The 25982-nt window shown below is 41.8% G+C and overlaps 1 protein-coding gene and 1 pseudogene across 5 annotated transcripts in view; one reads left to right on the forward strand and one right to left on the reverse strand.

Moving 5' to 3' along the window:
- Positions 1 to 11003: 11003 nt before the first annotated feature.
- Or7c19 (olfactory receptor family 7 subfamily C member 19) overlaps positions 11004 to 25982 on the reverse strand; it is a 99869-nt gene continuing 84890 nt past the window's right edge. For 2 of the 5 annotated variants that reach the window (XM_063277875.1, XM_063277876.1), the window contains 2 exons: positions 13766 to 13853; positions 11004 to 12597 (listed from right to left, as the gene is read on the reverse strand). In XM_063277875.1, coding sequence (XP_063133945.1) covers positions 11646 to 12584 — 939 coding nt within the window. In that variant the 5' untranslated portion in view covers positions 12585 to 12597; positions 13766 to 13853 and the 3' untranslated portion in view covers positions 11004 to 11645. Of the gene's footprint in view, positions 12598 to 13765; positions 13854 to 16660; positions 17469 to 23071; positions 23270 to 25982 lie in introns of those variants that run through there. The other 3 variants (XM_006255359.5, XM_063277877.1, NM_001000108.1) reach the window with 3 other exon arrangements.
- Positions 23107 to 25982, forward strand: part of LOC134478873 (serine/threonine-protein phosphatase PP1-beta catalytic subunit-like) — a 65097-nt pseudogene continuing 62221 nt past the window's right edge.

Genomic DNA, 25982 nt, shown 5'->3' on the forward strand with positions numbered 1-25982 from the left:
GCGCGCGCGCGCGCACACACACACACACACACACACACACACACACACTGTGAGGAGGTCTATTGGATATTGTTCAACTACTCCTGAACACAAGGCCTGACCTGGAGTGGTTGATATACCCAGTCACTCTATTGGAAAAAACTGATTTCCAGTGTCCTAGCATCTATCAGTGACAGTTCAGTAAAAATAAATAATTACATGAATCAATCAATAAATAAAAAAGGAGGTAGAGATATAAGAACCCAATAACATAGTAAAAAAGAAACATGCCAACACTGACTAGTTGAGGGTCTCTCTGTTAATTGTCATATACTACCAAGAGAAGCTTCTCTGATGAGGGTTGAAAAATACTGTAGGGGTATGGCAATATGTCACTGGGAGTCATTTTAATTCTATACCCATTTAGCAGAAAATAGTGCTGTTTTCTCCCTTTCAGCCCATGATTTATCTAGCCACAGACAGGTTCTTGGCACCTATACCAGTGCAAGGCATGGGTTCCATCTTGTGGAACAGGCCTTAGATCAAAGCAGAAATTGGTTGGTTACTCCCATAACATTTATAACACTATCACCCTAGTGGGCATGGCTTGTCAGACCAGTCATTGTTGTAGCAGAATTCATAGCCGAGGAAAACTGATACTTTTCTTCTCTGGCAGCATACCTAGAACATTCCAGCACCATATAAGCTAGCCAGTAGGAATGAAGCTTGATGCTTTTCTTTTACCATCTTCTGTGACTCAGCTGTTTGGTGTCTTTAGCAATAGAATCGTACTGCCGAATTCTGGAGGGGAGACAGAGTCTGCAATGCTTGAGGGGGAGGGGTCTGTGGGATCCCATTACTAACAATGTAAAAAGTAACCCATTCTAGATACTAGGGTTTTTGTTTCATAACATGAGATGTCTAGTTGGGGTATTGTCCCCCATTGTAGGGTAGCTCTATTAAAATTCTTTTTACATGTATATATGTATATATTTTTAGAAAACTTCTAGTTTCTGTATGACTTTTTTTTCTAATAGCCTTTACTATTATTTGTTTCTCTTCATGTTTTCTCCTTTACCTGGCTATGGTGGTTGAAATAAAAATGGCCCCCATAGGTCCATAGGGCATTGTACTATTGGAAGGTGTGGCTTTTGTTGGAGTAGAAGTGATGTTGTTGGAGGGAGTGTGCGACTGCCTCTTCCTGCTACCTGCAGATCAAGAGGAGGAACTCTCAGCTCCTTCTCCAGTACTATGTCTCCTGGATGCCACCATGCTTTCTGCCATGATGTTAATGGATTAAACCTCTGAAGTTTAAGCCAGCTCCAATTAAATGATTTCTTTTATAAGAGGCACAGTGGTCATGGTATATCTTTACAGCAATAAAACCCCAACTAAGACACTGGCCTTCCCACCACCTACTCCAATTTAAACCTTCCTTTTCTATTATTATTATTATTATTATTATTATTATTATTATTATTATTATTCACTCAGTCATCCTCCTCTCTCTCCTGGTCAGCCTTCCAACTGTTCTTCATCCCATTCTCCCCCACCTCCATCTCCAAGAGGATGTCCCCATCCTCCAACCCCCTACCCACAAGACCTCAAGTCTTGTGGGCCTCAAGTATCTTGAGGATTAGGTGTCTTTTCTCTCACTGAGGCCAGTCCTCTGCTATACATGTGTCGTGGGCCTCATATCAACTGGTGTATGCTGCCTGGTTGGTGGCTCAGTGTCTGAGAGATCTTGGGGGTCCAGGTTAGTTGAGACTGCTGGTCTTCCTATGGGGTCACCTTCCTCCTCAGCTTCTTCCAGCCTTTCCCTAAATCAACCACAGGCATTCCTGGCTTCAGTCTATTGGTTAGGTGTACGTATCTGCATCTGACTCTTTCAGCTGCTTGTTGGGCCTTTCAGAGGGCAGTCATGCTAGGCTCCTGTCTGTAAGCACATCAAAGCATCAGTAATAGTGTCAGGCCTTGGAGCCTCCCCTTAAGATGGATCCCAATTTGGGCCAGTCACTTAACCTCATTTCCCTCAGGCTCTTCTCCATTTTTGTCCCTGCAGTTCTTTTAGATGGAGCAATTCTGGGTCAGAGTGTTTGACTGTGTGATGGCAAACCCATCCCTCCACTTGATGCTCTGTCTTTCTACTAGAGACAGACTCTACAAGTTCCCTCTCCCTACTGTTGGGCATTTCATCTAAGGTTCCTCCCTTTGAGTCATCAGAGTCTCTTACCTCCCAGGTCTCTAGTACATTCTAGAGGGTCCCTCCACCTCCTACCTTCTGAGGGTTGCCTGTTTCCATTCTTTCTGCTGGCCCTCAGGGCTTCACTCCTGTTTTCCCCCACCTCCCAACCTGACCATGTTCCTCATGTCCTGTCCCTGTCCTCTCTCCAATCAACACCCCTCCCTCCCTCTTTCCCCCTGTGATTGCTTCCTTCTCCCTCTCAATTGGATTGAAGCATTCTCACCTGGGCCCTTCATCTTGTTAACCTTCTTGAGTCCTGAAGGTTGTGTCCTGGGCATTCTGTATAGTTTTGGCTAATATACACTTATTAGTGAGTACATACCATGATTGTTCTTTTGGATCTGAGTTACCTCACTCAGGGTAATTTTTTTGTTCCATTTATTTGCCTGCAAAACTCAGGATGTCTTCATTTTTATTAGCTGAGTAGTATTCCACTGTGCAAATGAACCACATGTTCTGTATCCATTCTTCCACTGTGGGACATCTGGGTCATTTCCAGCTTCTGGCTATCACAAATAAGGCCACTATGAACATATTGGAACATGTGCCCCTGTAGCCTGATAGGGCATCTTTTGGATATATGCCCAAGAGTGATATAGCTGGATCTTCTGGTAGATCTTTTTCCAATTTTCTGAGGAACCTCCAGATTGATTTCCAGAGAAGTTGTAACAATTTGCAATCCCACCAACAATGGAGGAGTGTTCTTTCTCCACATCCTCACCAACATCTGTTGTCACCTGAGTTTTTGATCTTAGCCATTCTGATTGGTGTAAGGTGGAATCTCAGGGTCGTTTTGATTTGCATTTCCCTGATCACTAAGGACTTTGAATATTTCCTCTGTTGTGAATCCATATTTAGTTCTATACCTCATTTTTTGATTGTGTTGTTTGGTCCTTTGGAGGTTAGCATCTTGAGTTCTTTATATATTTTGGATGTTAGCCCTCTCTAATCCTTTATAATCACTACATTATATCTACTCTTCTACTGAAAACCCTTCCATTCATGACCTTGTACCAATTTCCTCACCTCTGTGAACATTTCAAATGGAACACACATATCCAAAGCTTACATCCAAAAACCTGAGAGGAAACATGCCATGTTTGCCACCATCTGAATTACCTCCCTTAGAATGATCATTTCTAACTCCACCCGTTTACCTATGGATTTCATCAATTCATTTTATTAGTTTAATAATATTCTATTTTGTCAAACATTTCCACCACATTTTCATTACCTATTTATCAGTTGATAGGCATCTAGGATGTTCTATTTCCTGGAACTTCCTAGAACAGCAATGAACTCAGAAGAGAAGTTAGAGTCCGCACTGGCTGGTTCTGTGCATCGCCTTACCCAAGCTGGAAGTATCGCAGGGAAAGGAGCCTCCCCCGAGGAAACGCCTCCATGAGACCCAGCTGTAAGGCATTTTCTCAGTTAGTGATCAAGGGGAAAGGAGCCTCCCCCGAGGAAACGCCTCCAGGAGACCCAGCTGTGAGGCATTTTCTCAGTTAGTGATCAAGGGGAAAGGAGCCTCCCCCGAGGAAACGCCTCCAGGAGACCCAGCTGTGAGGCATTTTCTCAGTTAGTGATCAAGGGGAAAGGAGCCTCCCCCGAGGAGACGCCTCCAGGAGACCCAGCTGTGAGGCATTTTCTCAGTTAGTGATCAAGGGGGAGGACACAGCCCATTGTGGGTGGTGCTGTCCCTGGGCTGGTGGTCTTGGGTTCTATAAGAGAGCAAGCTGAGCAAGCCAGGGGGAGCAAGCCAGTAAGTAACATCCCTCTGTGGCCTCTGCATCAGCTCTTGCTTCCTGACCCGCTTAATTCCACAGAGGTTATACCAGTGTGTGCTCCCACTGACAGTGAAGGTCCTCTTTCCTCATAACCATGCCAGCATCTGTTGTCACTCATTTTTTAAAGAGCTAGGCCATTCTAGCCGGGGTAGGACAAAATCTCAAAGTAGTTTTGCTTTTTCTTTTTGCAATTTTAAAAATTAAAATACCATCCCACCATTTCCCTTCTTTCACTCTTTCCTCCAATATTTGCATGTTCCCACACAGTTTCCTCTCAAATGAATGACTTTCTACATGTAATTATTATAAATTTTATTGTTATATAAATATAATCTCTTGTGTCCTTTAGTATATATTTCCAAGACTGACCATTTGGTACCAGTTAACCAATTGGGGAGCTCCTCTCTGGGGATAAATGACTAATGATCCTCCTTTCGGCAGCTAATTGCTTGTAGCGCTTTACTTAGGGATGAGGCCCCTTGAGCTTTTCCTTTTCCACTTTTGCACCTTTACTGGGATTATTGTTACATCAGGCCTTGTTTAGGTAGCCATGGCATTGAGGTTTCCTGGATATACCTTCACTCTCATTTTCTAGGAGATACAGTCTCACAGCAAATCTGGTCCTCTGATCCTTACGATCTTTCTGCTTTCTCTTTTATGATGCTCCTTGAGCCTTAGGTATGGAGGACATGTTGTAAGCATAGTAGCAGAGCCTTAGCACCCATAATCAATTGTTTTCTGTATTCTGACCATTGTGGCTTTTTTTAAAGTAGTGGTCTCCATCTGATGCAAAGACAAGCTTCTCTGATGAGTGGTGAGAGCTAAACTTGTCTGAAGTGGAAACTTAAGTGTTCTTTGGAAAGTCAGTTGTGTCAGATGGTGTTTTACTGGGCAAACACACAAAAGGAGTGTTTTCCTGAAGCAGACACAGGTGAAAGGATGTGTGACTGATTCTTCACCAATGGCCCGAATGTATTGGTTTGCCTTACAATGCATATCTGAGCTGTTAGTTGTGACCCCATCAAGAGAAACACACCATAAAAACTTCTGGTGGTGTTCTAGTAGCTTCTTGACACATCTTTGGACTCGAGCCAATTGGCAGAGTAGCGTCAGCTGATACAGACGCATGTGGAGTTTTGATAAGATAGACTCATGTGCTGAGGCAAGATACATGGTGAGGCAAGACCTTGGAGGACATGAGACATTTGGAGGGAGTATAAATAGGACTCAATAGACAGTGGCAGGGACTTGGCTTGCTTGCACAGTTGGCTCTGCAATGCTTTTTGATCTCTGCTTCACTGAGAGAGGCATAGCCACTATGGCTTCCCTAGTGGTCCTGGTCCCTCTTGCTGATTTGTGACAATTTGGCTGAGGCCTGGCTGTCCCACCTAGGCCATGCATGCCACTGCTGATCATTTATGTTTGCTATCCTGACTCTAATAAACTGGACTGCTGGTGTCTCTGTGAAGTGTTTGTGAGTAGATTGAACTGATGGTTCCTGTGAACTGAACTTTTGATTTCTTGACAATGCAGATGGGATTTACGCAAAGAACAATTTCTAAACAGGTCCATTGTTCCTGTATCCTAATAACCTTTCTTTCCCACTACCTCTAGTAGGTGGTGGACTAGAAGGGAGGCTAAAGCATTTAAGGATTATAAACACTGTCTTAGGATTTCTATTGCTTCGAAGAGACACTGGGACTGTGCCAACTCTTATAAAGGAAACACTTAACTGGGGCTGGCTTCCAGGGATTTAGTCCATTATCATCATGTCGTGAAGCATGGCGGCATGCAGGCAGACATGGTGCTGGAAGGGTAGCTGAGAGTTCTACGTCTGTATCTGCAGGCAGCAGAAGGTTCAGTAAGCCACTGAACCTGGGCTTGAGCTTCTGAGACCTCAAAGCCCACCCCTTAGTAGTGACACATGTACTCCAACAAAACCACACGTACTCCAACAAGGCCACACCTCCTAGTTGTGCCGCTCCTTATGGTATCAAGGCAAGTAGTCCTCTCAGAGTCCACCCTTCTATTCTGTGTATATATAAGCTCCTTATTCAGGCTCCAAATAGTCACATTAAGACTTTTAAAGTCTCACTGGAAGTTTTACTATGTGTGTGCTTGCGGAAGTTAGGGATAAAACTGACTTTTTATAATTATTCCTCTTTATCACCTCTTTGGCCAAATCCTCATAGCTAGTGATTTACACACTTTTGATGTCTATAGAAGCATGGGCTCTAACTCTACCATATCTATTTCTCCTTTGGTAGAGTTGTAATCACAAGTTTTCTAACCCAGTCTCTTCATTCCAGGAATAATGATTCTGACACTTAATTATTTATGAATAAATGCCTAGGCCATAAGTGTTGGCTTGCCCCCCCCAACTTGCTTATAATGTATATAACCCATTTATTCTAGTCTATATTTACCATATGGCCATTTACCTCTCCTCAGTTTCATGCTTCTGTCTCTTCTGAATCCAGGGCAAAATTCTCTCACCTCTGCTCCTTTCCCAGAATCCTATCTTTCTCTATTGGATGTCCCTCCTTATATTCTCTGCCTCAGTTAAAAGGCCATCAGAGTTTCATTGGCAGGTGAAGATTCTACACAGTACTTAAGAGATTCTCTTTCTATCTCCCCCTTTAGCCTAATAAAAGCCTCTTTCTCTAACATTTATAAACTATACAGTAAGAATAATTATGAACACCGTCAGATAAGGATTACATTCACAATGTCGAGTCCATCTGTGTTTGGCAACCTTGGAGATGGAACTCCATTATCTATCTGACCTTGGTGATTCACAGCTCTGTACCTGACTCATCTTCTATCATAACTTGCATTACCAACCACAAATGTACTTCCTCATTATACTCTCTCCTTTTCTTCTAAAATCTAGTTCCATTTTTTTTTAATATTTTCCTTCTTGTATCTGTACTCACACTAATAATGCTTGATCTCCTTCAGGCATTGCTGCTGGAGCAGAGTGACAACTCAGTCACCACTCTAAGAAAGAACTTAGAGTTGTAGATTGTCAGCAGTGTTCATCACCCTTAGAAAGAATTTGGAAGAATAAATCGCTAGTGAAGTTAGGTTAAGATGTTTTTGCTGGTGGCTCTGATGCAGAAAATCCTAGACAGCAATTTGAAGTTCAGAAAAACATACTCTTAATATTTGATCTGGGGACTTTTTGAACTCAGGGAGGAACAATGTCAGCCTAACTAGCATTGACTAATGTGACTCTTACTGAGGCTGAATTGGTGGTTATTAATTTCTTGTACTCAGTTTTTGTCCTCAGCTTCCTGATATAATTTAATAAAATTTGCTAATGTCCAGATGTACCTTCTGAAGATTTGAAATAAGAATGACTGATTGTTTTTATATAAAAGTTTATATTTGTGATTTTTAAAAGATTTTTATAAGATTATTTTTTAAGATTAACCATAAAATAATCTATCCTTTCCGTGTAATCACAAGTTGCTACCTGCCAGTAAGAAAAACTAGTTGAGAAAATTACCTTCCTTGTTCACACTTTGTTAATCTACAACAAGTTGCTTAGTTACAAATGTATGTGCTTTCTTGGGGATAATTTTTTTTACCTGTACCATGTAAAGTTCTTTCATGTAAAGATATTGGGATCATAATATTATTTTATAGTCATTCCCTAGAAGAAAAATAGAATGTAATCACACTGTAATTCTATACTGCTTGAAAGAATTTTCTGGTATATATAATCAGTGGGAGAAAAATAAAGTTGTTGGAGCCAGCTTGATGGATTCTGCTCCATCCATCAAAAACTGTATGCACATATATATATATATATGCATATATATATATATATATATATATATATATATATATATACACGCAAAGTGGATGGAGCTTTGCTCTATCTACTCAATGTGTGACTATATCCATTCATCAAACCTATATCTATAGCTATATCTATATATCTATATCTATATGTATGCATGTATGTATATATGTATGTAAAGTTGTTGGAGCCTGCTCATTGGAGTTTCCTCCACCCAATGTTTGTGTGTGTCCCTTGCCCCCCCCCCCCACTTTTTCTCTTTCTCTCTCTTTTTTTTACTGACCTCTTGTGGTTCCCCAAAGAAATTCTTTGTCAGCCACCCTCCCCAGGGAGCATTCTCACTGGCACCAGCCAATGACTGACTTTATGCCCTGCCTCAGTTTACCCTGGATGTCAAAGCTGGTCTTTGATAGAAGAGTTTGAGATTAATGGTGTTGGCAAAGGAGATTTTAAGACAGCCTAGTATTGACTATGCCATGTTGTCACTAATAACCTCTCTGTGCAGATATATAATGAAAAGGAATAAGCTGACCAAAGAGGATTATAAAATACACAGCATGAGGAGAAAAGGAGCACCAGGAAGTGCCATGGAGCTGAATCTAATGTGCAAGGAGATAAAATGTTTAAAGAGAAGCCTTAAAACTTTTCAATAAATGAAATAAAGGGATGGTGACCTCAGAGCAAGACCTCACCCAGCTAGGCTTCCAACTTATAAATATGAGTTAAAGGAAAGCTGGAGTAGTGAAGGAGAGCATTGGAGACAGAAAGCTGATTCAAATGTCATTGGATGAAGGAGCTGAGTTTGAGAACCTCATTGGGCAGCAGAACGTGGCAGCTTCAATCATGTGGTTCTGGGTTTCAGGTCAAGAATACAAGAAAGGAGATGTAGAATCTCCCTCCAGGGCTAATGAAACACTTTGGGGCCAGGAATGTGTCAGGGGTGTCTCGGCATGGAGGCTCAAAGGGTCATTGTCTGAAGCTGTGAAAGTGAGTCTCGACTCTGTTGGCAACTCCAAGATGTTGAAGATGCCAGAATTTTGGGATACATACCAAAGAAAGCAGCAGACTGGGTGTGGAACCAGCCCAGAAGAGAATGCATTGCAATATACAAAGCTGAAAAGTATTGGATGACATGGGAGGTGTGACACAGTTCCTGACCCTTGCCAGGCCATTGATCCCCACTTGTGCTGATGGCCTGAAACTCATCTGCTGTCTCTTCTATTTTACTTTCAATATCTCTTTCTGGGGAATATACTTCCTCCATTACTCAGAGCTAATCACTCCATAACAAATAAAACACATGCAGTTCTCAAGAATGAGGAATGGAGGTGGTCATGAGGCTGTGAAGGATGCTTGGCCTTTTAGGGCCATCGGAAAGGATCTAGACAATCATGAAGGCCATAAAAGCCTACATAGTTCTTTGTAGAAATAGTTCATTGTGACTTGGCCTTGAACTTAGAATTATATGAGGAGATACATGTACTTTCTGGTCCAGTGGCTGCTGCATTAATTAGCCAGGGTGAACTTGGGGGTATTAAAGATAGTTAAAGTGGTCTCAAGAAGAAAAGGCACAGATAGGAAAAGAAGGAGAAATCTATAGAAAACAAACAAATGATAGATGGATTTCTTTTCTAGAAGGAAGGATTGGATATAATCTAGAAACAAATAGTTTTGGAAGGAGAGTGCATGAGGCCATGGAATTGCTGGCATAAGGAGCCAAAGATTGGAGTATAAAAAGATAACATATCAGCATATAAAAAGTTAGTACTTTGTTGTTCTAGCTACTTGAAGGATTGAAGACAACTTTACTTGCATAAATTTTAAAATCATTTTATGTAAGAAATCATTTTAACCTTAGTAGTCTGCTACTTTTCTGTTATTACATGAAAATAATTTCTAAAGACTGCTGTCCGGTGTACCAGGAAACCGCAAGAACTACCTGTTGAGAACAGGCTGTATAAAACCTATAAGGAAATGTGCTTTTGCTTTGTGTTTAGTTTCTGTTTTAAGGAAGCAGGGGACTAATGATTTGGGATTTATAAAATTCATGTAAATTTAAGGATTTCTAAAAAAAAATCCTAGCAATGTTCAAAACCTTGATAGTGTAGCTTTAGCAAATAAGACTGGGTTTGGCCTCTCTGGTCAAGAGAAGGCAAAAGAATGAAAAAGAAGAAGGAAAAAAGAATGAGAAGAAAGAAGGAAAAAAGGATGGGAAGAAGGAAGAATGAAGACAGGAAAAGGAAGAATGAGGATCCTCAGGCAAAGAGAGGTCAGAAAGCTTGCATCTCCTACCAACTCTGAGTCACTACTGAATCAATGCCGCTCCCATCCCCCCTTTCTCAGGACATTCCTTATGCTGAGGCTGGACATCAGCAGTTGGAGATCTGAAGAACACTTTGACATTAGACATGGAGATGCAGAATGCGAAGTTTTCCCTGTTGGGCTTCAGACTTACTTTTGATCAGGATTTCCTTTCTGTGATTCCTTGTCTCTATTGTGAAAAGGCAATATTTGTTCTGTGCCATTGTGTGTTGGAAATATGTGATCAACCTTTTTATTTTTATTTTACAAGGGATTACATTTAAGAGATTGTCATGAGTCTCAGAAGAAAGTTGGGGCTTTTAAATAGTATTGAGACTACAATAGACCATGAAGAATTTTGAAGTTGGACTGAGTGTATTTTTGCTTTATGATATGATTATATCATATCCCTGTGGGGGCCAGGGAGTGGAATTGATGTTTTGAATTAAAATGGTCCCTGTAGGCTCATATTTTTTACTAGGAAGTGGCAATATTTAAAAGGATTAGAAGGATTTGGAGATGTGGCCTTGGAGGAATTGTGTCACTGTGGATGGGTTTTGAGGTTTTGAAAGTCTATGATAGGCCCAGATCATTCTCTCTCTCTCTGTCTCTCTGTGTCTCTCTCGTGTGCCTGTGTGTGTGTGTGTGTGTGTGTGTGTGTGTGTGTGTGTGTGTGTATCTATGGATCAGTATATTGAACTCTCAGCTACTTCTCCAGAGTCATGTCTGCCTGAGTGTTACCATGCTTCCCACCATGATAATAATGGACTAATTTCTGAAACTGTAAGCAAGCCTATAATTAAATGCTTTCTTTCATAATAGTTGCATTGCTTATAGGGTCTCTTCACAGCAATAGAATAGTGACTAAGACAGCACATACATATATAATACAGAATTTAATGCTCCTCCAGATTGAAAATAAGAAAACTTAAAACTCAGGCAAGGACTTGAAAACACTTCAGAAAACAACATTTACAAATTGCTAATAAACACAGTAAGCAAAGCATTTGAGTGTAAATATAGTTAGGAAGTCTTAGATCCCAATCTATTGAACATTGTGTCCCACTCACTGTTCCTGATCAAATGTGTCCACAAGGTCAAAACACACAGTCAACAAAGACAAAGATATCTCAACTTTCAGAAGTGCTTGTCATGTAAGCATGAGCACCCAAATTTAACCCATAGAATCCATGTAGAAAGAAATCAGCATGATGCACATTTATAATCCCAATGTAGGGCAGGCGGAGACAGAAAATCCTAGAATTTCACTGGCTAACTACCCGAACTGAAGCAGTGAGCACCAAGCCTCAAGAAGCCCCCAGGGGGACTCTGTCTCCAAAAATAAGGTTGATGGTCATCTTGAAGAGGAACACCCGGAGTTGTCCTCTGTTCTAAACACACACACACACACACACACACACACACACACACACACACACACACACGCGCGCGCGCGCGCGCGCATGCACATACACGCACCTTCTCACATACACTTAAACACATACACATTTTTTAAAAACTACTTTCAAGGTGAGAATGACACACTACATAGTAGTGTATTCAGGGCTCTCTTCATGTCCCTGTTCCTCAGGCTGTAGATGAAAGGGTTCATCATGGGAGTGACCACAGTATACAGAACAGAAGCAAACACTCCTGCCCAAGAAGCCTGTGTCCATGTAGAACTGAGGTACACTCCAAGGCATGTTCCATAGAACAGAGACACGACTGAGAGATGGGAGCCGCAGGTGGAAAATGCTTTATACTTTCCTCCCACTGTTGAAATCTGCAAGACAGATGTCACAATTTGAGAATAAGAGAAAAGTATCCCAGCAAGAGGAAAAAAGCCCATGATGCCTGTTACAACATACAACACGATGTTGTTGATGAAGGTGTCAGAGCAGGCTAGCTTAAGAACTTCAGGAAGTTCACAAAAATAGTGTGGGATTTCCACGACGGCACAGAAAGACAGGCTCAGTGCGGTTAAACTCTCAGGTAGGGCTCCAAGTATGCTTATGAGCCATGCCAGGAGAACTAGCTGAGAGCAGAGCTTAGGGTTCATGAGGACTGTATAGTGCAGGGGGTGGCAGATGGCCACAAAGCGGTCATATGCCATCACAGTCAGAAGCAAGTTGTCCAGAAGTCCAAAGACAGTGAAGAAGTACATCTGTGTGATGCAGCCTGCGTAGGTGATGAGCTTACTCTGAGTCTGGATGTCCAGCAGCATCTTTGGGACAGTGGTAGAGGTGAAACAGATGTCAGAGAAAGATAAGTTAGAGAGGAATAAATACATTGGTGTGTGCAGCTTAGGGTCAGAGACAATGGCCAGGATGATGAGCAGGTTCCCAAAGACGGTCACCAAGTATAAAGACAAAAACAGTCCAAAAAGAACAGGCTGAATCTCTGGATTCTCTGAAAGTCCCAACAGGTAAAATTCTGGAATCCCCGTGTGGTTGTGTGGTTCCATGTAAATGAAGTTTCTGTAGAAGAGAAGAAACAGGATGACTGAACTCAGAGGAAACAAACCTAGCAGGGGTGCATCTGCCTTAACTCAGACCCCAAGCATTGGCGACAGGAGGCATTTGCTTAGTGCTTGCCCCTCTGTAGAGGCTGAGGTTTCTAAGTTCAGCCATAATCTCCCGTGGATCACCTCATGAGGGACTCCTAGCTATAACACTTAATGTAGTATTCGCATCTGACCTCAGACACTGAGCTACCCCAGCTCTTCCTTAGTCAGCCTTTATCACCTAAGGTATCTTCAATTACTTTTGATCATTTATTTTTAAAAAATGCATTCTTTGAGAATTTCATATTCATGCACAGTGAGATATGATCCCTTCCACTGCTCATTACAGCCTCTAGTTCCTCCCATGTTCATCGAATAACATGAACAGCCCTCCCAACGTCACATTCTCCTTTTTATAGAACACAATGTGTTTTTATTTCTTAGTTATTTTTCCTCTTAAAATGGGTGCTTTTTCTTTTGTTATAGTTTTTATTTTTTGAGATGGGGTGTTTCTGTGTAGCCTTAGCCATCCTGGAACTCACATTGTAGCTCAGGTCACAAAGATCTGCCTGCCTCTGCTGGGATTAAAGACATGCTCCGTCATGCTCAGGTAGGTAATTTTTTTTTAAATTAGAATAAAACCATATCCCCCATTGTCTTTTCTTTCTCCAATGCATCCCATGCCCCTCTCAAATTCCTGGCTTCCTCTTTTTTAATTGTTATTATTAAATATTTGTGCATATATATGCATAAGTATATAGATATAACCCACTAAGACCAATTGGTGATGCCCATGTGGGTATGATTGTGGAGTAATCCACTGAGGCATATGGACCCTACCAATGCCTCACTCCTGAAGAAAAGCACATCTCCCTCCCCTAGAAAGCCATCAGTTGTCTCTTTATAAAGGTTTGGGTCTCAAGAGCCCTTCCCTCCCAGAATTCCCTGCTGGGAATTTTGACTTTGTTGAACTGATGATATCTACAGTTCATGAGTCACATCATATCCGGAATATGACATTTCACAACACTTCTCCCTACCTGCTGTCCCTTAATTCCTCTCTGCCTTCTTTTTCAGTGTTCCCTGAGCCCTGAAAGTACGAGAGGCTGATAAAGATGACCCCCGTAGGGCTGAGCACTCACGGTCAGTTATTCTCAGCATGTTGGCCAGTCATGAGTCCTCACCGACTGCTGCTCACTGCAAAAAGAAGCTCTTCTCACCAAGACAGGTCTATGGGTAGAAGCACAGTTATTTAGAAGGCGTTTAGCAAAACAGAAGTAGTAGATTCAACCATAAGGCTTAATACTTCCCAGCCATGAATTTTTGACCGTGTCTACAGTACCAGGCATGAAATTTCCAGGCCAACATTGCAACAGTGGGCACATCTTGCATAGAAGGTCAGTATTGTAGTATGCAGGGTCCAGTGCTGGGTAAGACCCCTGATAACTTTTCTCTCCCACCCAACTCCATAGTAGCTTCCAGCGCTATTAAATCTAGCCAGCTAAAAGATGGTTTCCTGGGAAGTTTGAGATTGATATCTGTATATTCTGCAGCCAAAGTGTGTGATATCATTACTTTAAAATGCAACAACAAGGGGTTGGGGATTTAGTTCAGTGGTAGAGCGCTTGCCTAGCAAGCGCAAGGCCCTGGGTTCAGTTCCCAGCTCCAAAATAAATAAATAAATAAATAAATAGATAAATAAATAAATAAATAAAAATGCAACAACAACTATAATAGTTTAAATATAAAGTTTAGGGTTATAGTTAAATACCCCTTCAGTAAGTGGTGAGAAGGTGACAAAAAGCCTGAGAGAAAGAGAGATGACCGTGCAGTTAAGAGCACCTGTTGCTCCTCAAAGGAACCTGAGTTTGATTCCCAGCAACCCCATGGCAGCTTGTGAACATCAGTAACTCCAGTTTCAGGACATCTGGTGACTTCTGGCCTCAGTGAACAGCAGCCACACACATGCTACACAAATCTATATGTAGCCAAAATGCATACACATGTTTTAAAAAATGGAACAAGTATAAAGGATGAAATTACTTCACTAGCTGAATTTCACCCTCCTGGAGATCAAGATGCTAGTGTGGTAATTTTGTCTAAATTTAGTTTATAAGAATTGTTCAGAATCCAGTGAAATATATCAGCAGGTAAAGGTGATTTCCCTGATGCTAACAGCCTGGATTCAGTCCTGGGATCCATATGGTGAAAGAATGGAATGAACCTTCTGGATGCCCTCTGACCTCTACAGAAACACCATAGTATGGCATAGTCCCTGCCCAGTAAATAAATTAAATAAAAAGACGTTTAAAAGATTAATTCTATTAAAACAACCTTCCTCACATAAGAATGTCTGTTTGCTTTATTAAGTAGTATCCATCGAAAACTATTCTAAACAAGTTAGGTTAGAAAATGTATTCATTGAGTGCTATATATGATGACTAGGTTGCAGGCAATTCAAAAAAGAAATTCACTTGCCATGGTGGTAATTGATTTATTATCATACAATGACTTAGTAGAAGTCATTCTGAAATACTGAGTTCATCTTTATAGGTGATAAAAACACTCTATGGAAATAGCTCTGGGAGAATTCTGAATGTAAGGATTCTAGCTAAACATAGCAAAATAGATTCTTTATCAGCTAATATCCATCAAGACATGAAACTAGAGGAACAGTGTCCAATAAGCTCATATTAAAAGCAAATATTCATGTCTGCTACTGGCATTACCATGTACTATTATAAAACTTCAACGTGATTAAAGAAGAAGTGATAGTTTTTCATAGTATAACTAAAAGCAATCATTCACTTTCAGATGAGAAAATGACTGTATAAAATTGATTAAAAGTTATCACTACTAAAATGTGTATTGTGTAAGTCTAAATATTTAAGCACAAAACATACCACTTCATTTACTATCCCCAGCAATAAACAGATATTTTGTAAAAATGGTCACATACCTACCCAAATTTGGTGAGTTGAGTTGTTGAGGGCATGAATCTTAGAGTAGCACATCCTAACAACACCACTGTACTAAACTGATATACTTCCTAACTGCATTCTGAATACTTATCCTCATACCCACAGATAAGTGTAGCTCTTGCCCCTCATCAGAGAAACTTTTCTTTATAGAGAAGGCATCAGAAATATTGTAAGAGCCAGAGGGCCAGGAAGTCTGCTGTGAGATTGTCTCCTAGAAACAACAAGGAGGATACTGCACACATGGTACCTCAGAAATACAACAGCCTGAATAGAATCTGAACCATGACAATACGAGTAGACATGCTGCTATGGAAGGGAGAAATCTCGGGGTCCCACCCCTAGAGGAAGAACTACAGGCAACTAAGGACTGCTGGGAGAGGGAGACTCATCCTCAAGTGTGAGTCCTCTAATTGGTTATCCAATATCAAGTGCCCACATGCATTTGAGCAACTGAATGGACTCAGCATGTTTTATTTATATACGTATGCATCTATGCAACAATAATTAAAGAAAAAGAGGACAGACATTTGAGAGGAAGTGGGTGTACATGGAAGGATAGGGAAGAAGAGAAATGATGTAATTCATATTAATTTAAATATAAAAGAACCTGTATTAAATTAAAGACAGGCAAGTAGAGGGCTCAGGAGAAGTATAGCCAATAAGGTATCAGGAGGCGAGCTTGATTAAAGTACATAGGATGCATATGTGAATACAGCATCTTGTAGCCAATTATTTTGTAAATTAATATATATGAGTAAGCATTGTCATAGAGCAAAAATATGTTTCAGAGTGAATGAAGATCCACAGCCTCTGAATGGCTGCTCTAACTGTGCAGAAGTTCATGGAGATGTATAGACTCAGGTCTGGTTAGCTTTGCTCTCTCTCTCTCTCTCTCTCTCTCTCTCTCTCTCTCTCTCTCTCTGTGTGTGTTTACATATAAGTTTTCATAATGAAGCCTATTTTTAAAATAAAGCTTATTTTATGACATGCACAGAAAGAATTTTGGACATAAAAAGAGATAAGCCTACAATTGAGTAAGTTGTTTATGGTGCTTACATTTATATGAGTCATGTTAATTCTTCGTGTTTTATGACTTCATCCTATCAAATCCATAGGCCCTAGAAACATGGAAAGAGAGAGATGTCAGCCATATTTCAAAAGTACCTAAAGGAGGCTGGTCAGATGCTGGAGATGTGTGAGCAATGAAGACCAGGTGGATAAGAACTAGTGGGTGATCCAAAGGTAATGAACAATGAGTAAAACACACAACCCCCCCAAAATATAACACAAAAGAAACTAAAAAATCCTAGAGAGCAGCAGGAAATGGTTACATCTGACGGGAGAAGAAAGCCTGCAGCTATGATGTCAGGAGGACCGAGGAGCAAGAGGGATGCTGACTGTGAACAATCTGCAGTTGGCCTTAGGCTTCCCATCCATCAGTCACTTGACCCTTTGTAAATTGTGTTGGAAGTGAGACATTTCCCTGTTGTCTAACCCTAGGCTGTTTGGCTGGAAGAACTGCTTTTCCATCTCTTGTTCCATTGGCCAGGAGTTCACTGTACTCGATCAGATGCTATAATTTTCAGGTGTCTTGTGTATCTTACCTTTCAGAAAAGAGACAGGTGGAGTTAATGAGGTAGACTTAATCAGGTCAGTGAGATGAGGTACAGAGTGAGTCCTGAACCTCAGTAACGTTCTCTGGAGCAGAATTTTTTTCACATATGCTTGGATTAGTGAACTAATGGCAATGCCAGGAGCTGTATTGCTTATTTGGTTCCATCAACTCAATTCTCAGAGCCTCTCATTAAATAAAAGCTTATAATTTCATAATCTCTGGACAATATACCTGCTAGGAACCTGGGGAACAAAATATTAATGACAAAGTTCCAATCAGTTTTGTTCCCTTGTGGTTACTGAGTTCAGAAACTGTGCTGCCTCCCCCAAGGGTCATTATAAAACTATTCATAAGCACTTTAAAAGGAAATGGAGAAATATGTTGTAAAATGAAAATGGACAAATTATAGACAATATAGATATTTGCAAGTATATGTGCATTAAATATTGAAGAAGATACAACCAATACTAAAGGATCTGAAGGAACAGACAGATTTCAGTAAATAACAACAGGGAACTGCAACATACCACTTTCCAGTCATGGGCAGATCAGGCAAGAAGCCATCCAGATACATTGTACTTAATCATGTTGAGCAAGCGGAGTTAAAAGAATATAGAATTGAATCCAATAGAAACAATCTTATTACTGGAGATCTCTCCAGAAAACATCACATGTTGCTACAGGAAAAAAGCCTGAACCAGTTTAAGAAGATTTAAATAAAAAGTACCTTTTATATCACAATTCTTGAAACTAGTAATTAGTAGTAAGTTGGCTTTCAAAAGATTCACAAGTACACTACAATTTTAAACTAATTTTAAACCCTTCACAATAGTCACAAATAATATAAAATACCTCAGTGTGACTCTAACCAAGCAAGTGAAAGATCTGTATGACAAGAACTTCAAGTCTCTGAACAAAGAAATTGAAGATCTCAGAAGATGGAAAGATCTCCCAGACTCATGGAGTGGCAGGATTAATACAGTAAAAATGGCCATCTTGCTGAAAGCAATCAACAGATTCAATGCAATTCCCATCAAAATTCCAATAGAGTCAATTCTTCATAGAGTTAGAAAGAGCAATTTTCAAATTCATTTGGAATAACAAAAAACCCAGGATAGTGAAAACTATTCTCAACAATAAAAGAACTTCTGGGGAAATCACCATCCTTGAACTCAAGCTCTATTACAAGCAATAGTGATAAAATCTGCATGGTATTGGTACAGAGACAGGCAGGTAGATCAATGGAATAGAATTGAAGACCCAGTAAAGAACCCAAACACTTATAGTCACTTGATCTTTGAAAAAGGAGCTAAAACCACTTAGTTGAAAATGAACAGCATTTTCAACAAATGGTGCTGGTTCAACTGGAGGTCAGCATGTAGAAGAATGCAAATCAATCCATTCTTATCACCCTGTACAAAGCTTAAGTCCAAGTGGATCAAGGACCTCCACATCAAACCAGATACACTCAAACTAATAGAAGAAAAAGTGGGAAAGAATCTCGAACACATGGGCACAGGGAAAATTTCTTGAACAGAGCACCAACAGCTTATGCTCTTAGATCAACAGTGGACAAATGGGTCCTCAATAAATTGAAAAGCTTCTGTAAGTCAAAGGACACGGTCAATAGGACATAATGGCAACCAACAGATTGGGAAAAGATTTTTTTTTACCCATGCTATATCTGATAGAGATCTAATATCCAGTATATACAAGGAATTCAAGAAGTTAGACCCCAGAGATTCAAATAACCCTATTAAAAATGGGGTATGGAGCTAAACAAAGAATTCTCAGCTGAGGAAGATTGAATGGCTCAGAAGCACCTCAAGAAATGTTCAACATCCTTTGTCATCAGAGAAATACAAATCAAAACAACCCTGAGATTCCACCTCACCCCAGCAGAATGGCTAAGTTCAAAAACTCAGGTAACAACAGATGCTGGTGAGGATGTGGAGAAAGAGGAACACTCCTCCATTGTTGGTGGGATTGCAAGCTGGTACAACACTCTGGAAATCAGTCTGGAGGTTCCTCAGAAAATTGGCCATAGTACTACCTGAAGATCTAGCTACACTACTCCTGTGCATATACCCAAAAGATGCTCCAACATATAACAAAGACACATGCTCCACTATGTTTATTGAGCCTTATTTATAATAGCCAGAAGCTGGAAAGAACCCAGATGTCCTTCAACAGAGGAATGGATACAGAAAATGTAGTACATCTACACAATGGAGTACTACTCAGCTATTAAAAACAATGACTTCATGAAATTCTTAGGTAAATGGAAGGAACTACAAAATATCATGGTATGCACTCACTGATAAGTGGATGTTAGCCCAAAAGCTTGGAATACCTAAGATATAATTCACAGACCACATGAAGCTCAAAGAGAAGGAAGAACAATGTGTGGATGTTCCAGACCTTCTTAGAAGGGGGAACAAAATACTCACAAGAGGAAATACATAGACAAAATGTGGAGCAGATACTGAAGGAAAGGCCATCCAGAGACTGCCCCACCTAGGAATCCATCCCATATACAGGCATCAAACCCAGACACTATTGTGGCTGCCAAAAAATGCATGCTGACAGGAGCCTGATATAGCTGTGTCCTGAGAAGCTCTGCCAGAGCCTGGAAAATACAGAGTTTAATGCTCACAGCCAACCACTGGACTGAGAACGGGGTTCCCAATGAAGGAGTTAGAGATCAGAATAAAGGAGCTGAAGGGGTTTGCACCCCATAGGAAGAACAATAGTATCAACCAACCAGACTCCCAGGGCTCCCAGGGACTAAACCACCATCTAAAGGGTACACACGGACAGACCCATGGCTCCAGGCACATATGTAGCAGAGGATGGCATTGTCTGGCATCAGTGGGAGGAGAGGCCAGTTAAGGGTCGATGCACCAGTGCAGAGGAGGGTGGGGATTTGGGAGTGAGTGTGTAGTTGGGGAAGCACCCTCATAGAAGCAGGGGGAAATGGATGGGGTAGAGGTTTCTGGAGAGATAAACCAGGAAAGGTGATAACATTTGAAATGTAAATAAAGAAAATATCCAATAAAAAAAGGAAAAAATACAGACACAACACCACAACCACAAAGAATTATATGAAACTACTGCTAATGATTATTATTGGCAAACATATTCAATTATCTAGGGAAAATGGAGAAATTCTTCCACATGTACAACATACAAAGAAAGAAATCAGCAAAAAGTAGAGAGTCTGAACAGCCTAATAGTGAGTGAGGGAATTGATTGATAATAGCTTTCCTTCTCAGAAAGGCAGCAGACATTATTGGGTAATAAAGCTGAAGTTCACCAGTATTTCAGAAAACGGAATCAATATTTTTATGCTTAAACAAATCAAAAGATAGGGTATTATTCCAAACATCCCATGAGAGCAGGGTAGTCTGTCTAGAAAGCCCAGGAGAGGACACAGAACACTAGAGGTACTTGATCAAACAGAAGATAATCCTTTACAAAATATGAGCAAACAAAACCTAAATGTCTGTAAAAAGATTGTGATCATAATTAAGTAGGGTTTCCTAAGAGAGGCAAGCTGGTTCAATAAAACAATCAATATATGGCATCATTTGAATAAATTCCAAACATTGTATGATGTGTCTGTAGTCTGACAGTGAGTATACAGCAGTTACAGCCTCTTATTAATAAAAGATGTGGGGATTATGACAAGAGTGGCATCTCTAACCCAATCTTGGCAGAATGTGAATCGATACAGACTTTACATAGAAGAACATGAGTACCGTGCAATCCCCATCTAAATTCCAACTCAATTCTTCATAGAATTAGGAAAAGCATCTTAACATCAGTACACATGGGAGAAAAGAGAATCTTCAACAAAATTGCTGAACAGCTAGATAGACACATGCAGAAGAATGACACAAGACCATAGCTTTTGCTCCATAAAAACTCAACTCAAAGTAGATCAAGGACCACAACGTGAGACGTGATACCTTGGATTTCAAAGGAAAATGTACAGGATATGCTTGAACACTTGATAGCAGAAGAAAGGATTTTATTTCTTTTTAAATGTGTGCAAACATTTTGCTTCCATGTATGTATGTGCACCAGTGGACATGCCTGGGCCCTGTGGATGTCAGAAGATATATAGCTTCAGATTCCCTGGAACTAGATGGAGTTATGGATGGTTGTAAACCACCCAATACAGGACATTTGCAAGAGCAAGAAGTGCGCCTAACCACCGAGTCATCTCTCCAGCCCCAGGAAAGGATTTTCTGAGCAAAAATGGTTTAACTCAGGTATTAAGACCAACAGAGTTTTCTGGACACAGTAGGGAAGTTCCACATAGGAGCTCACAACAACTGTGACAGCATGGACAAGACCCTCACAAGCTTAGGTGAAGCAAAACCTCAGCACCGAGAGAGGAATTGAGAAGGAAACTCCACCCCTAGTTGAGAAGCAATCGGCATCTAAGAGTTTTTGGAGGAAGAGAGTTTTCTTTATAGAGTGTAATCTTTCATAAATGGACCAAACTCCAGGGCAGTCTCCAAAGCCAAGAGTAGTCAAACAGCACCAATTGTATTCAGTGGGGTTGTTTTGTTTTGCTTAAAGAATAAGAGGTCAGGTGTGTAGATAAGTGAGAGAAAATGTACAGAGGGTCTGGAAGAGTCCGGAGCATAGAGAGAGGAGTACTGAACAGTAGCTGCAGACTGGATGTGGCCAGGACTATCTGTGAGAGAGGAATAGCAGGGGAGAGAGAATAGAGAGAGCATCTGGAGAATAGCAGTGCAGAGAACAGCAGGCTCGTTGGGTTTAGCAGGAGTTTAGCAGGGAGGCAAGGGCCAGGCTTTGAAATGTACAAGGACTTCTGAGGAGGAACTGAGAGACTATCATGGACTTGATATGTTGATAAGAACCGCAGGTATGTATTGATTGGAAAGTCATATGTCCCTTTGGCCAGATGGAAGGGATATGACTCTGTTGGTTTCAAAGTTCCTGAAGAAAATGGGATTTTATCTAAGCATCAGAAACCCTCCTGTGGTCCAGGTTAAGCTCGTTTTGGGGCATTTGGACTGCCTTTCAGGGTTGAGGTGGTGGTGGTTAGCGTTTCCTTTAGACCTGACATTAGGCTCGGTGGCAATTGCCTTTACAAATGACCCTCGCTCCTACTAAGAAGAAACCATGGGGGATTTTCAATCTTGCAGCTGCTAGGGCCACCAGCTTGACCAGTGAGGAGAGTGTTCTAGTTTGACAGAAATTTTTGAACCTGACACCTGTCACTGAAACATCCACACCTATTTAAAGACAAGCCTCAGGGAACAAGTATGGCACTTAAGATTGCAGGAGACTAGATAAAGAGGAAACATCTTCCTCAGAAAATGAACCGCCACACAAGGAAGCATGCATTTAAAAGAATAGAATTAAAATCTAATACAGTGGAGTGAGGAGACAACCAAGTTGGCGATAGAGGAAGTCTTGGAAAACCTCCAGTTGAAGTTTCTTTTGATCATCCTCTAGCCACACTGTCACCAGGGACCAAGTGCATGAGGGTCGGGATGGGGGTCTCTCCCAGGCCCGTGGCCATTGTGGAGCAGTGAGAGATCGATGCTGTGTTTCTGCTTGGATAGAAGGGGATCCTGGGACTTGAAAGCCCCAAACCACACAGCTCTGATTGGAGAAGTTATCGCAGTGGAATGGCATCATGAGACACAGAAGCTCAAAGACTTTACAGCTCTGAGGTGCGACAGTGTCACAGGGGAAGGGCTTCCTGAGATACAAGAGTTCAAAAACAAGATAGCTCTGAGAGGAAGCCTCCTCAGGAGAGGCACTGCAGCTCCCCACCTGAGAGTATCCCCACCTGAGAGTATCCCCACCTGAGCTGAGCCGAGCTGAGCAGAGCAGCTCAGGTGCCTCCGCCCTGCTCTTTCTTTGCTTTTTCTCGTCATTACTTCTTTTCTTCTTGGGAAGAAGGTCACACCAGGCAGGAAATCTAATGAAATGTTTATTGGAGGGTCTAGGCGTGGAGGGACAAATCCAGGAATAGCAGCCCTCGGCTTGGGAGGGGAGAGCAGGGAATATGGCAAAGGGGCAGGACTTACATAGGATTTCTGAGTGGGCGGAGCTTCTCAGGGTAGAGATTTCCAGGGTGAAGATTGGTGGGATTTTAAGTTTGAGCTTGGGGAGCTCAGGGATTGGTGGGTTTTCCTGTTCAAGGATTGATGGGTATCCTGCTCAGGGATTGGTCAGGTTTTCTGGGAAGCTCAGGGATTGGCAGCTCTTTTTCACTTCTTTTCCCTGCATTGGGAATGGGTTAGAGTGATAAGTACTTCCTGGATGCAGCCTGTTTTTGCTGAGGCACCATCTTTGTGGCACTGCTTGGTGATGGGGAGGTGGGGCTGGAGAGAAGGCGCTGCCCCTATGCACAGCTCCTGTGAACAGATCCTGCAGTGGTGTTTCACCAAAGCTGTAATCTGAGGCATAAGAGGAGATTCGCCACCACGGACATCTCCTGTGAGGGCGCTAGGCTGAGATGTCACAGAACCACCATTTTGATGTGAGCAGCTGGTTTTTGACAGCTCCTGCAGAGGCATCTCACCGAGGCCATAGGCTGAATGAAGCAGGAAGGAGAGGCGGGCAGCCACTCTGATGGATTTTGCAGAGGGCTGATTAGGGATTACATATACTTTCCTGAGTGGATTTAGACAGGAATCACGTCCTCCATGGGACAACTGGGGTCCATGCTTTTCCCATGGGGGAGTGACACTCAAGGGAGTGTCATGCACTCTGTTCTATTCTTCCCTCGGTTCTCAGTTCTGGAACTCTGAATTTGGTAGCTATGACATCACAGGAAGAATTGGCCTTTGCTGCTGATTTTCATGGAGACACCGGATAACAGAAGAAAGGTTCCCTTGTGGGGCAGAGTGTTCGCCATCCTTTCTACTTATGCTGACCAGGAGTTTAGCAAGACCCTGTACCTCACCAGCAAGGTATGGATACAGCTTCCCTACTCCACCCAGCTGCTCCACCTGCCGCCCTGAGATGATCTGGCAGCTTCTGGAGTCTGGGCAGCTCCAGAGTGCAGAATCTCAGACTTAATTCCCGTGGATGGTGGCAGAGCTGGTGGGAGAGGCAGCACCCTGGGTACATATTGTTGATCCTTGCCCAAAGCCCTCATCCCTTGGAATAGGGGGGCACTTTAGGCTCCTCTGGCCTTGTTTAACCTGCTCTCTAGTGGCTGATCTCCTTCACCTGTTCCTCTCTCTGACCTCTATGTCCCTGCACTGACATTGTTCCTATCTGTGACCTCTATGCTCCTGCACTCACATGGTTTCCTACCTATGCTACCTTATTGGAATGGGTGCTGACAATGACAGGAACTCATGGTCTTACTTTTCTTCATTGTATTTATCAGCATGGATCCCCACTGATCTTTTACTTTAGCACACATAGGATGGACTGCACTTTGGTCACTAGAAGGAGAGCTTGCATCTCCATCCCTGATCACATGTGACTTGTCTTCCTACTCCTGGGCAATCACAAACTTACATAAACATACTGTTATAAAATTTAGTCACAGCACAACTGACTTCTGTGGTTGGCTAATGTAGATGCATTCTCTTTCATCTGTACACACACTAATGATCCCCAAAGTGCCCAGACATAAGTATTCAGCTTATTGGGCAGTTTTATGTTTTTATATTGTAGTCACACTTTTCCACCCTACCCCTTTCCTCTCAGCACTGCTTTCACTGTGCCCCTTATGTTTGCGTATGCTGTGTATTCATTTTCATTGAATTCTATGAAGTCTCTAATCTATTTCTGCCTTGACTGAGCAGTCATTCAGTGTAGGGAGCTGCGATGTGCCGTGCCCCAAAGATGGCGCTGGTTTCCGCCTTCCTTGTGAGCGCTCCTTGTAATAAACAAGTCCTTACTTGGCTGTGCCTGCCTTGCCTGCTAGCTTCCACATAGTGACAGCCTGTCTGCATGACCCCCGTGGCATGCTGAGGTTGGTCAGCGTTAGGTATTTAAGCTGATATAGGGCGTTCCCCGGAGAGAGAGAATAAGCTTATATCAAGGATCCTGAATAAACTGCATGAAAAAGATCTCTGTTAGTCGTGTCTTCCTTGCTGGTTGAGGTTGGGCATGACAGTTTCAGACATTTTTTAAAAGCCGTTGTCAATCCTAGAAGTGAATTCATTATATTGGGTCATGGAAGTAGTTATCTCTACAATTCCAGTACCAGCACCTATGGCTAATCTTGCAGCAACCTAGAGTGGCACGACCTGAATTGCCCTCTTATGTTGGGCAGCTATCATAGCTACAGCTGGGATTGTCAGGGCATCATTTCCCTGGACTACCCCTAGTTCGGGGAAAAGGAGTACCAAGGTGCAAACTCCTGACCAGCTGGCAAGTAGGCAATGATATACCTGAGTACCACAAAGAATTGATGGGCGTTGTGGCAGAGACGAGGTATCAAGGGTCGTGGTTCTATTGTAGTCTAGGGAGCCTAGCATTCCTACAGAACATGTCCTGGGTGTCTTAAAAAAAGTTTGCCATGCCAAAAAAGAGGGATAAAGAAAAGGTATGGAGTCATGGCAACATCAAAGTCAGGACAGCTGACAAAGGGTGAGATAAGATTATTTGGCAGTATCTCTGGAGAGACTGTAAGTGGCAACTGTGAGTTAATTCCCAGGGTACACATAGCCAGCAATCTTTAAAGCAACCAGGTCTGGTGACATTAAGGAGTTGGTACAACTGAGGTCAGGGTCTGAAGCTAATGATAAG

Source organism: Rattus norvegicus, chromosome 19 (assembly GCF_036323735.1).
Source record: "Rattus norvegicus strain BN/NHsdMcwi chromosome 19, GRCr8, whole genome shotgun sequence".
NCBI lineage: Eukaryota > Metazoa > Chordata > Mammalia > Rodentia > Muridae > Rattus > Rattus norvegicus.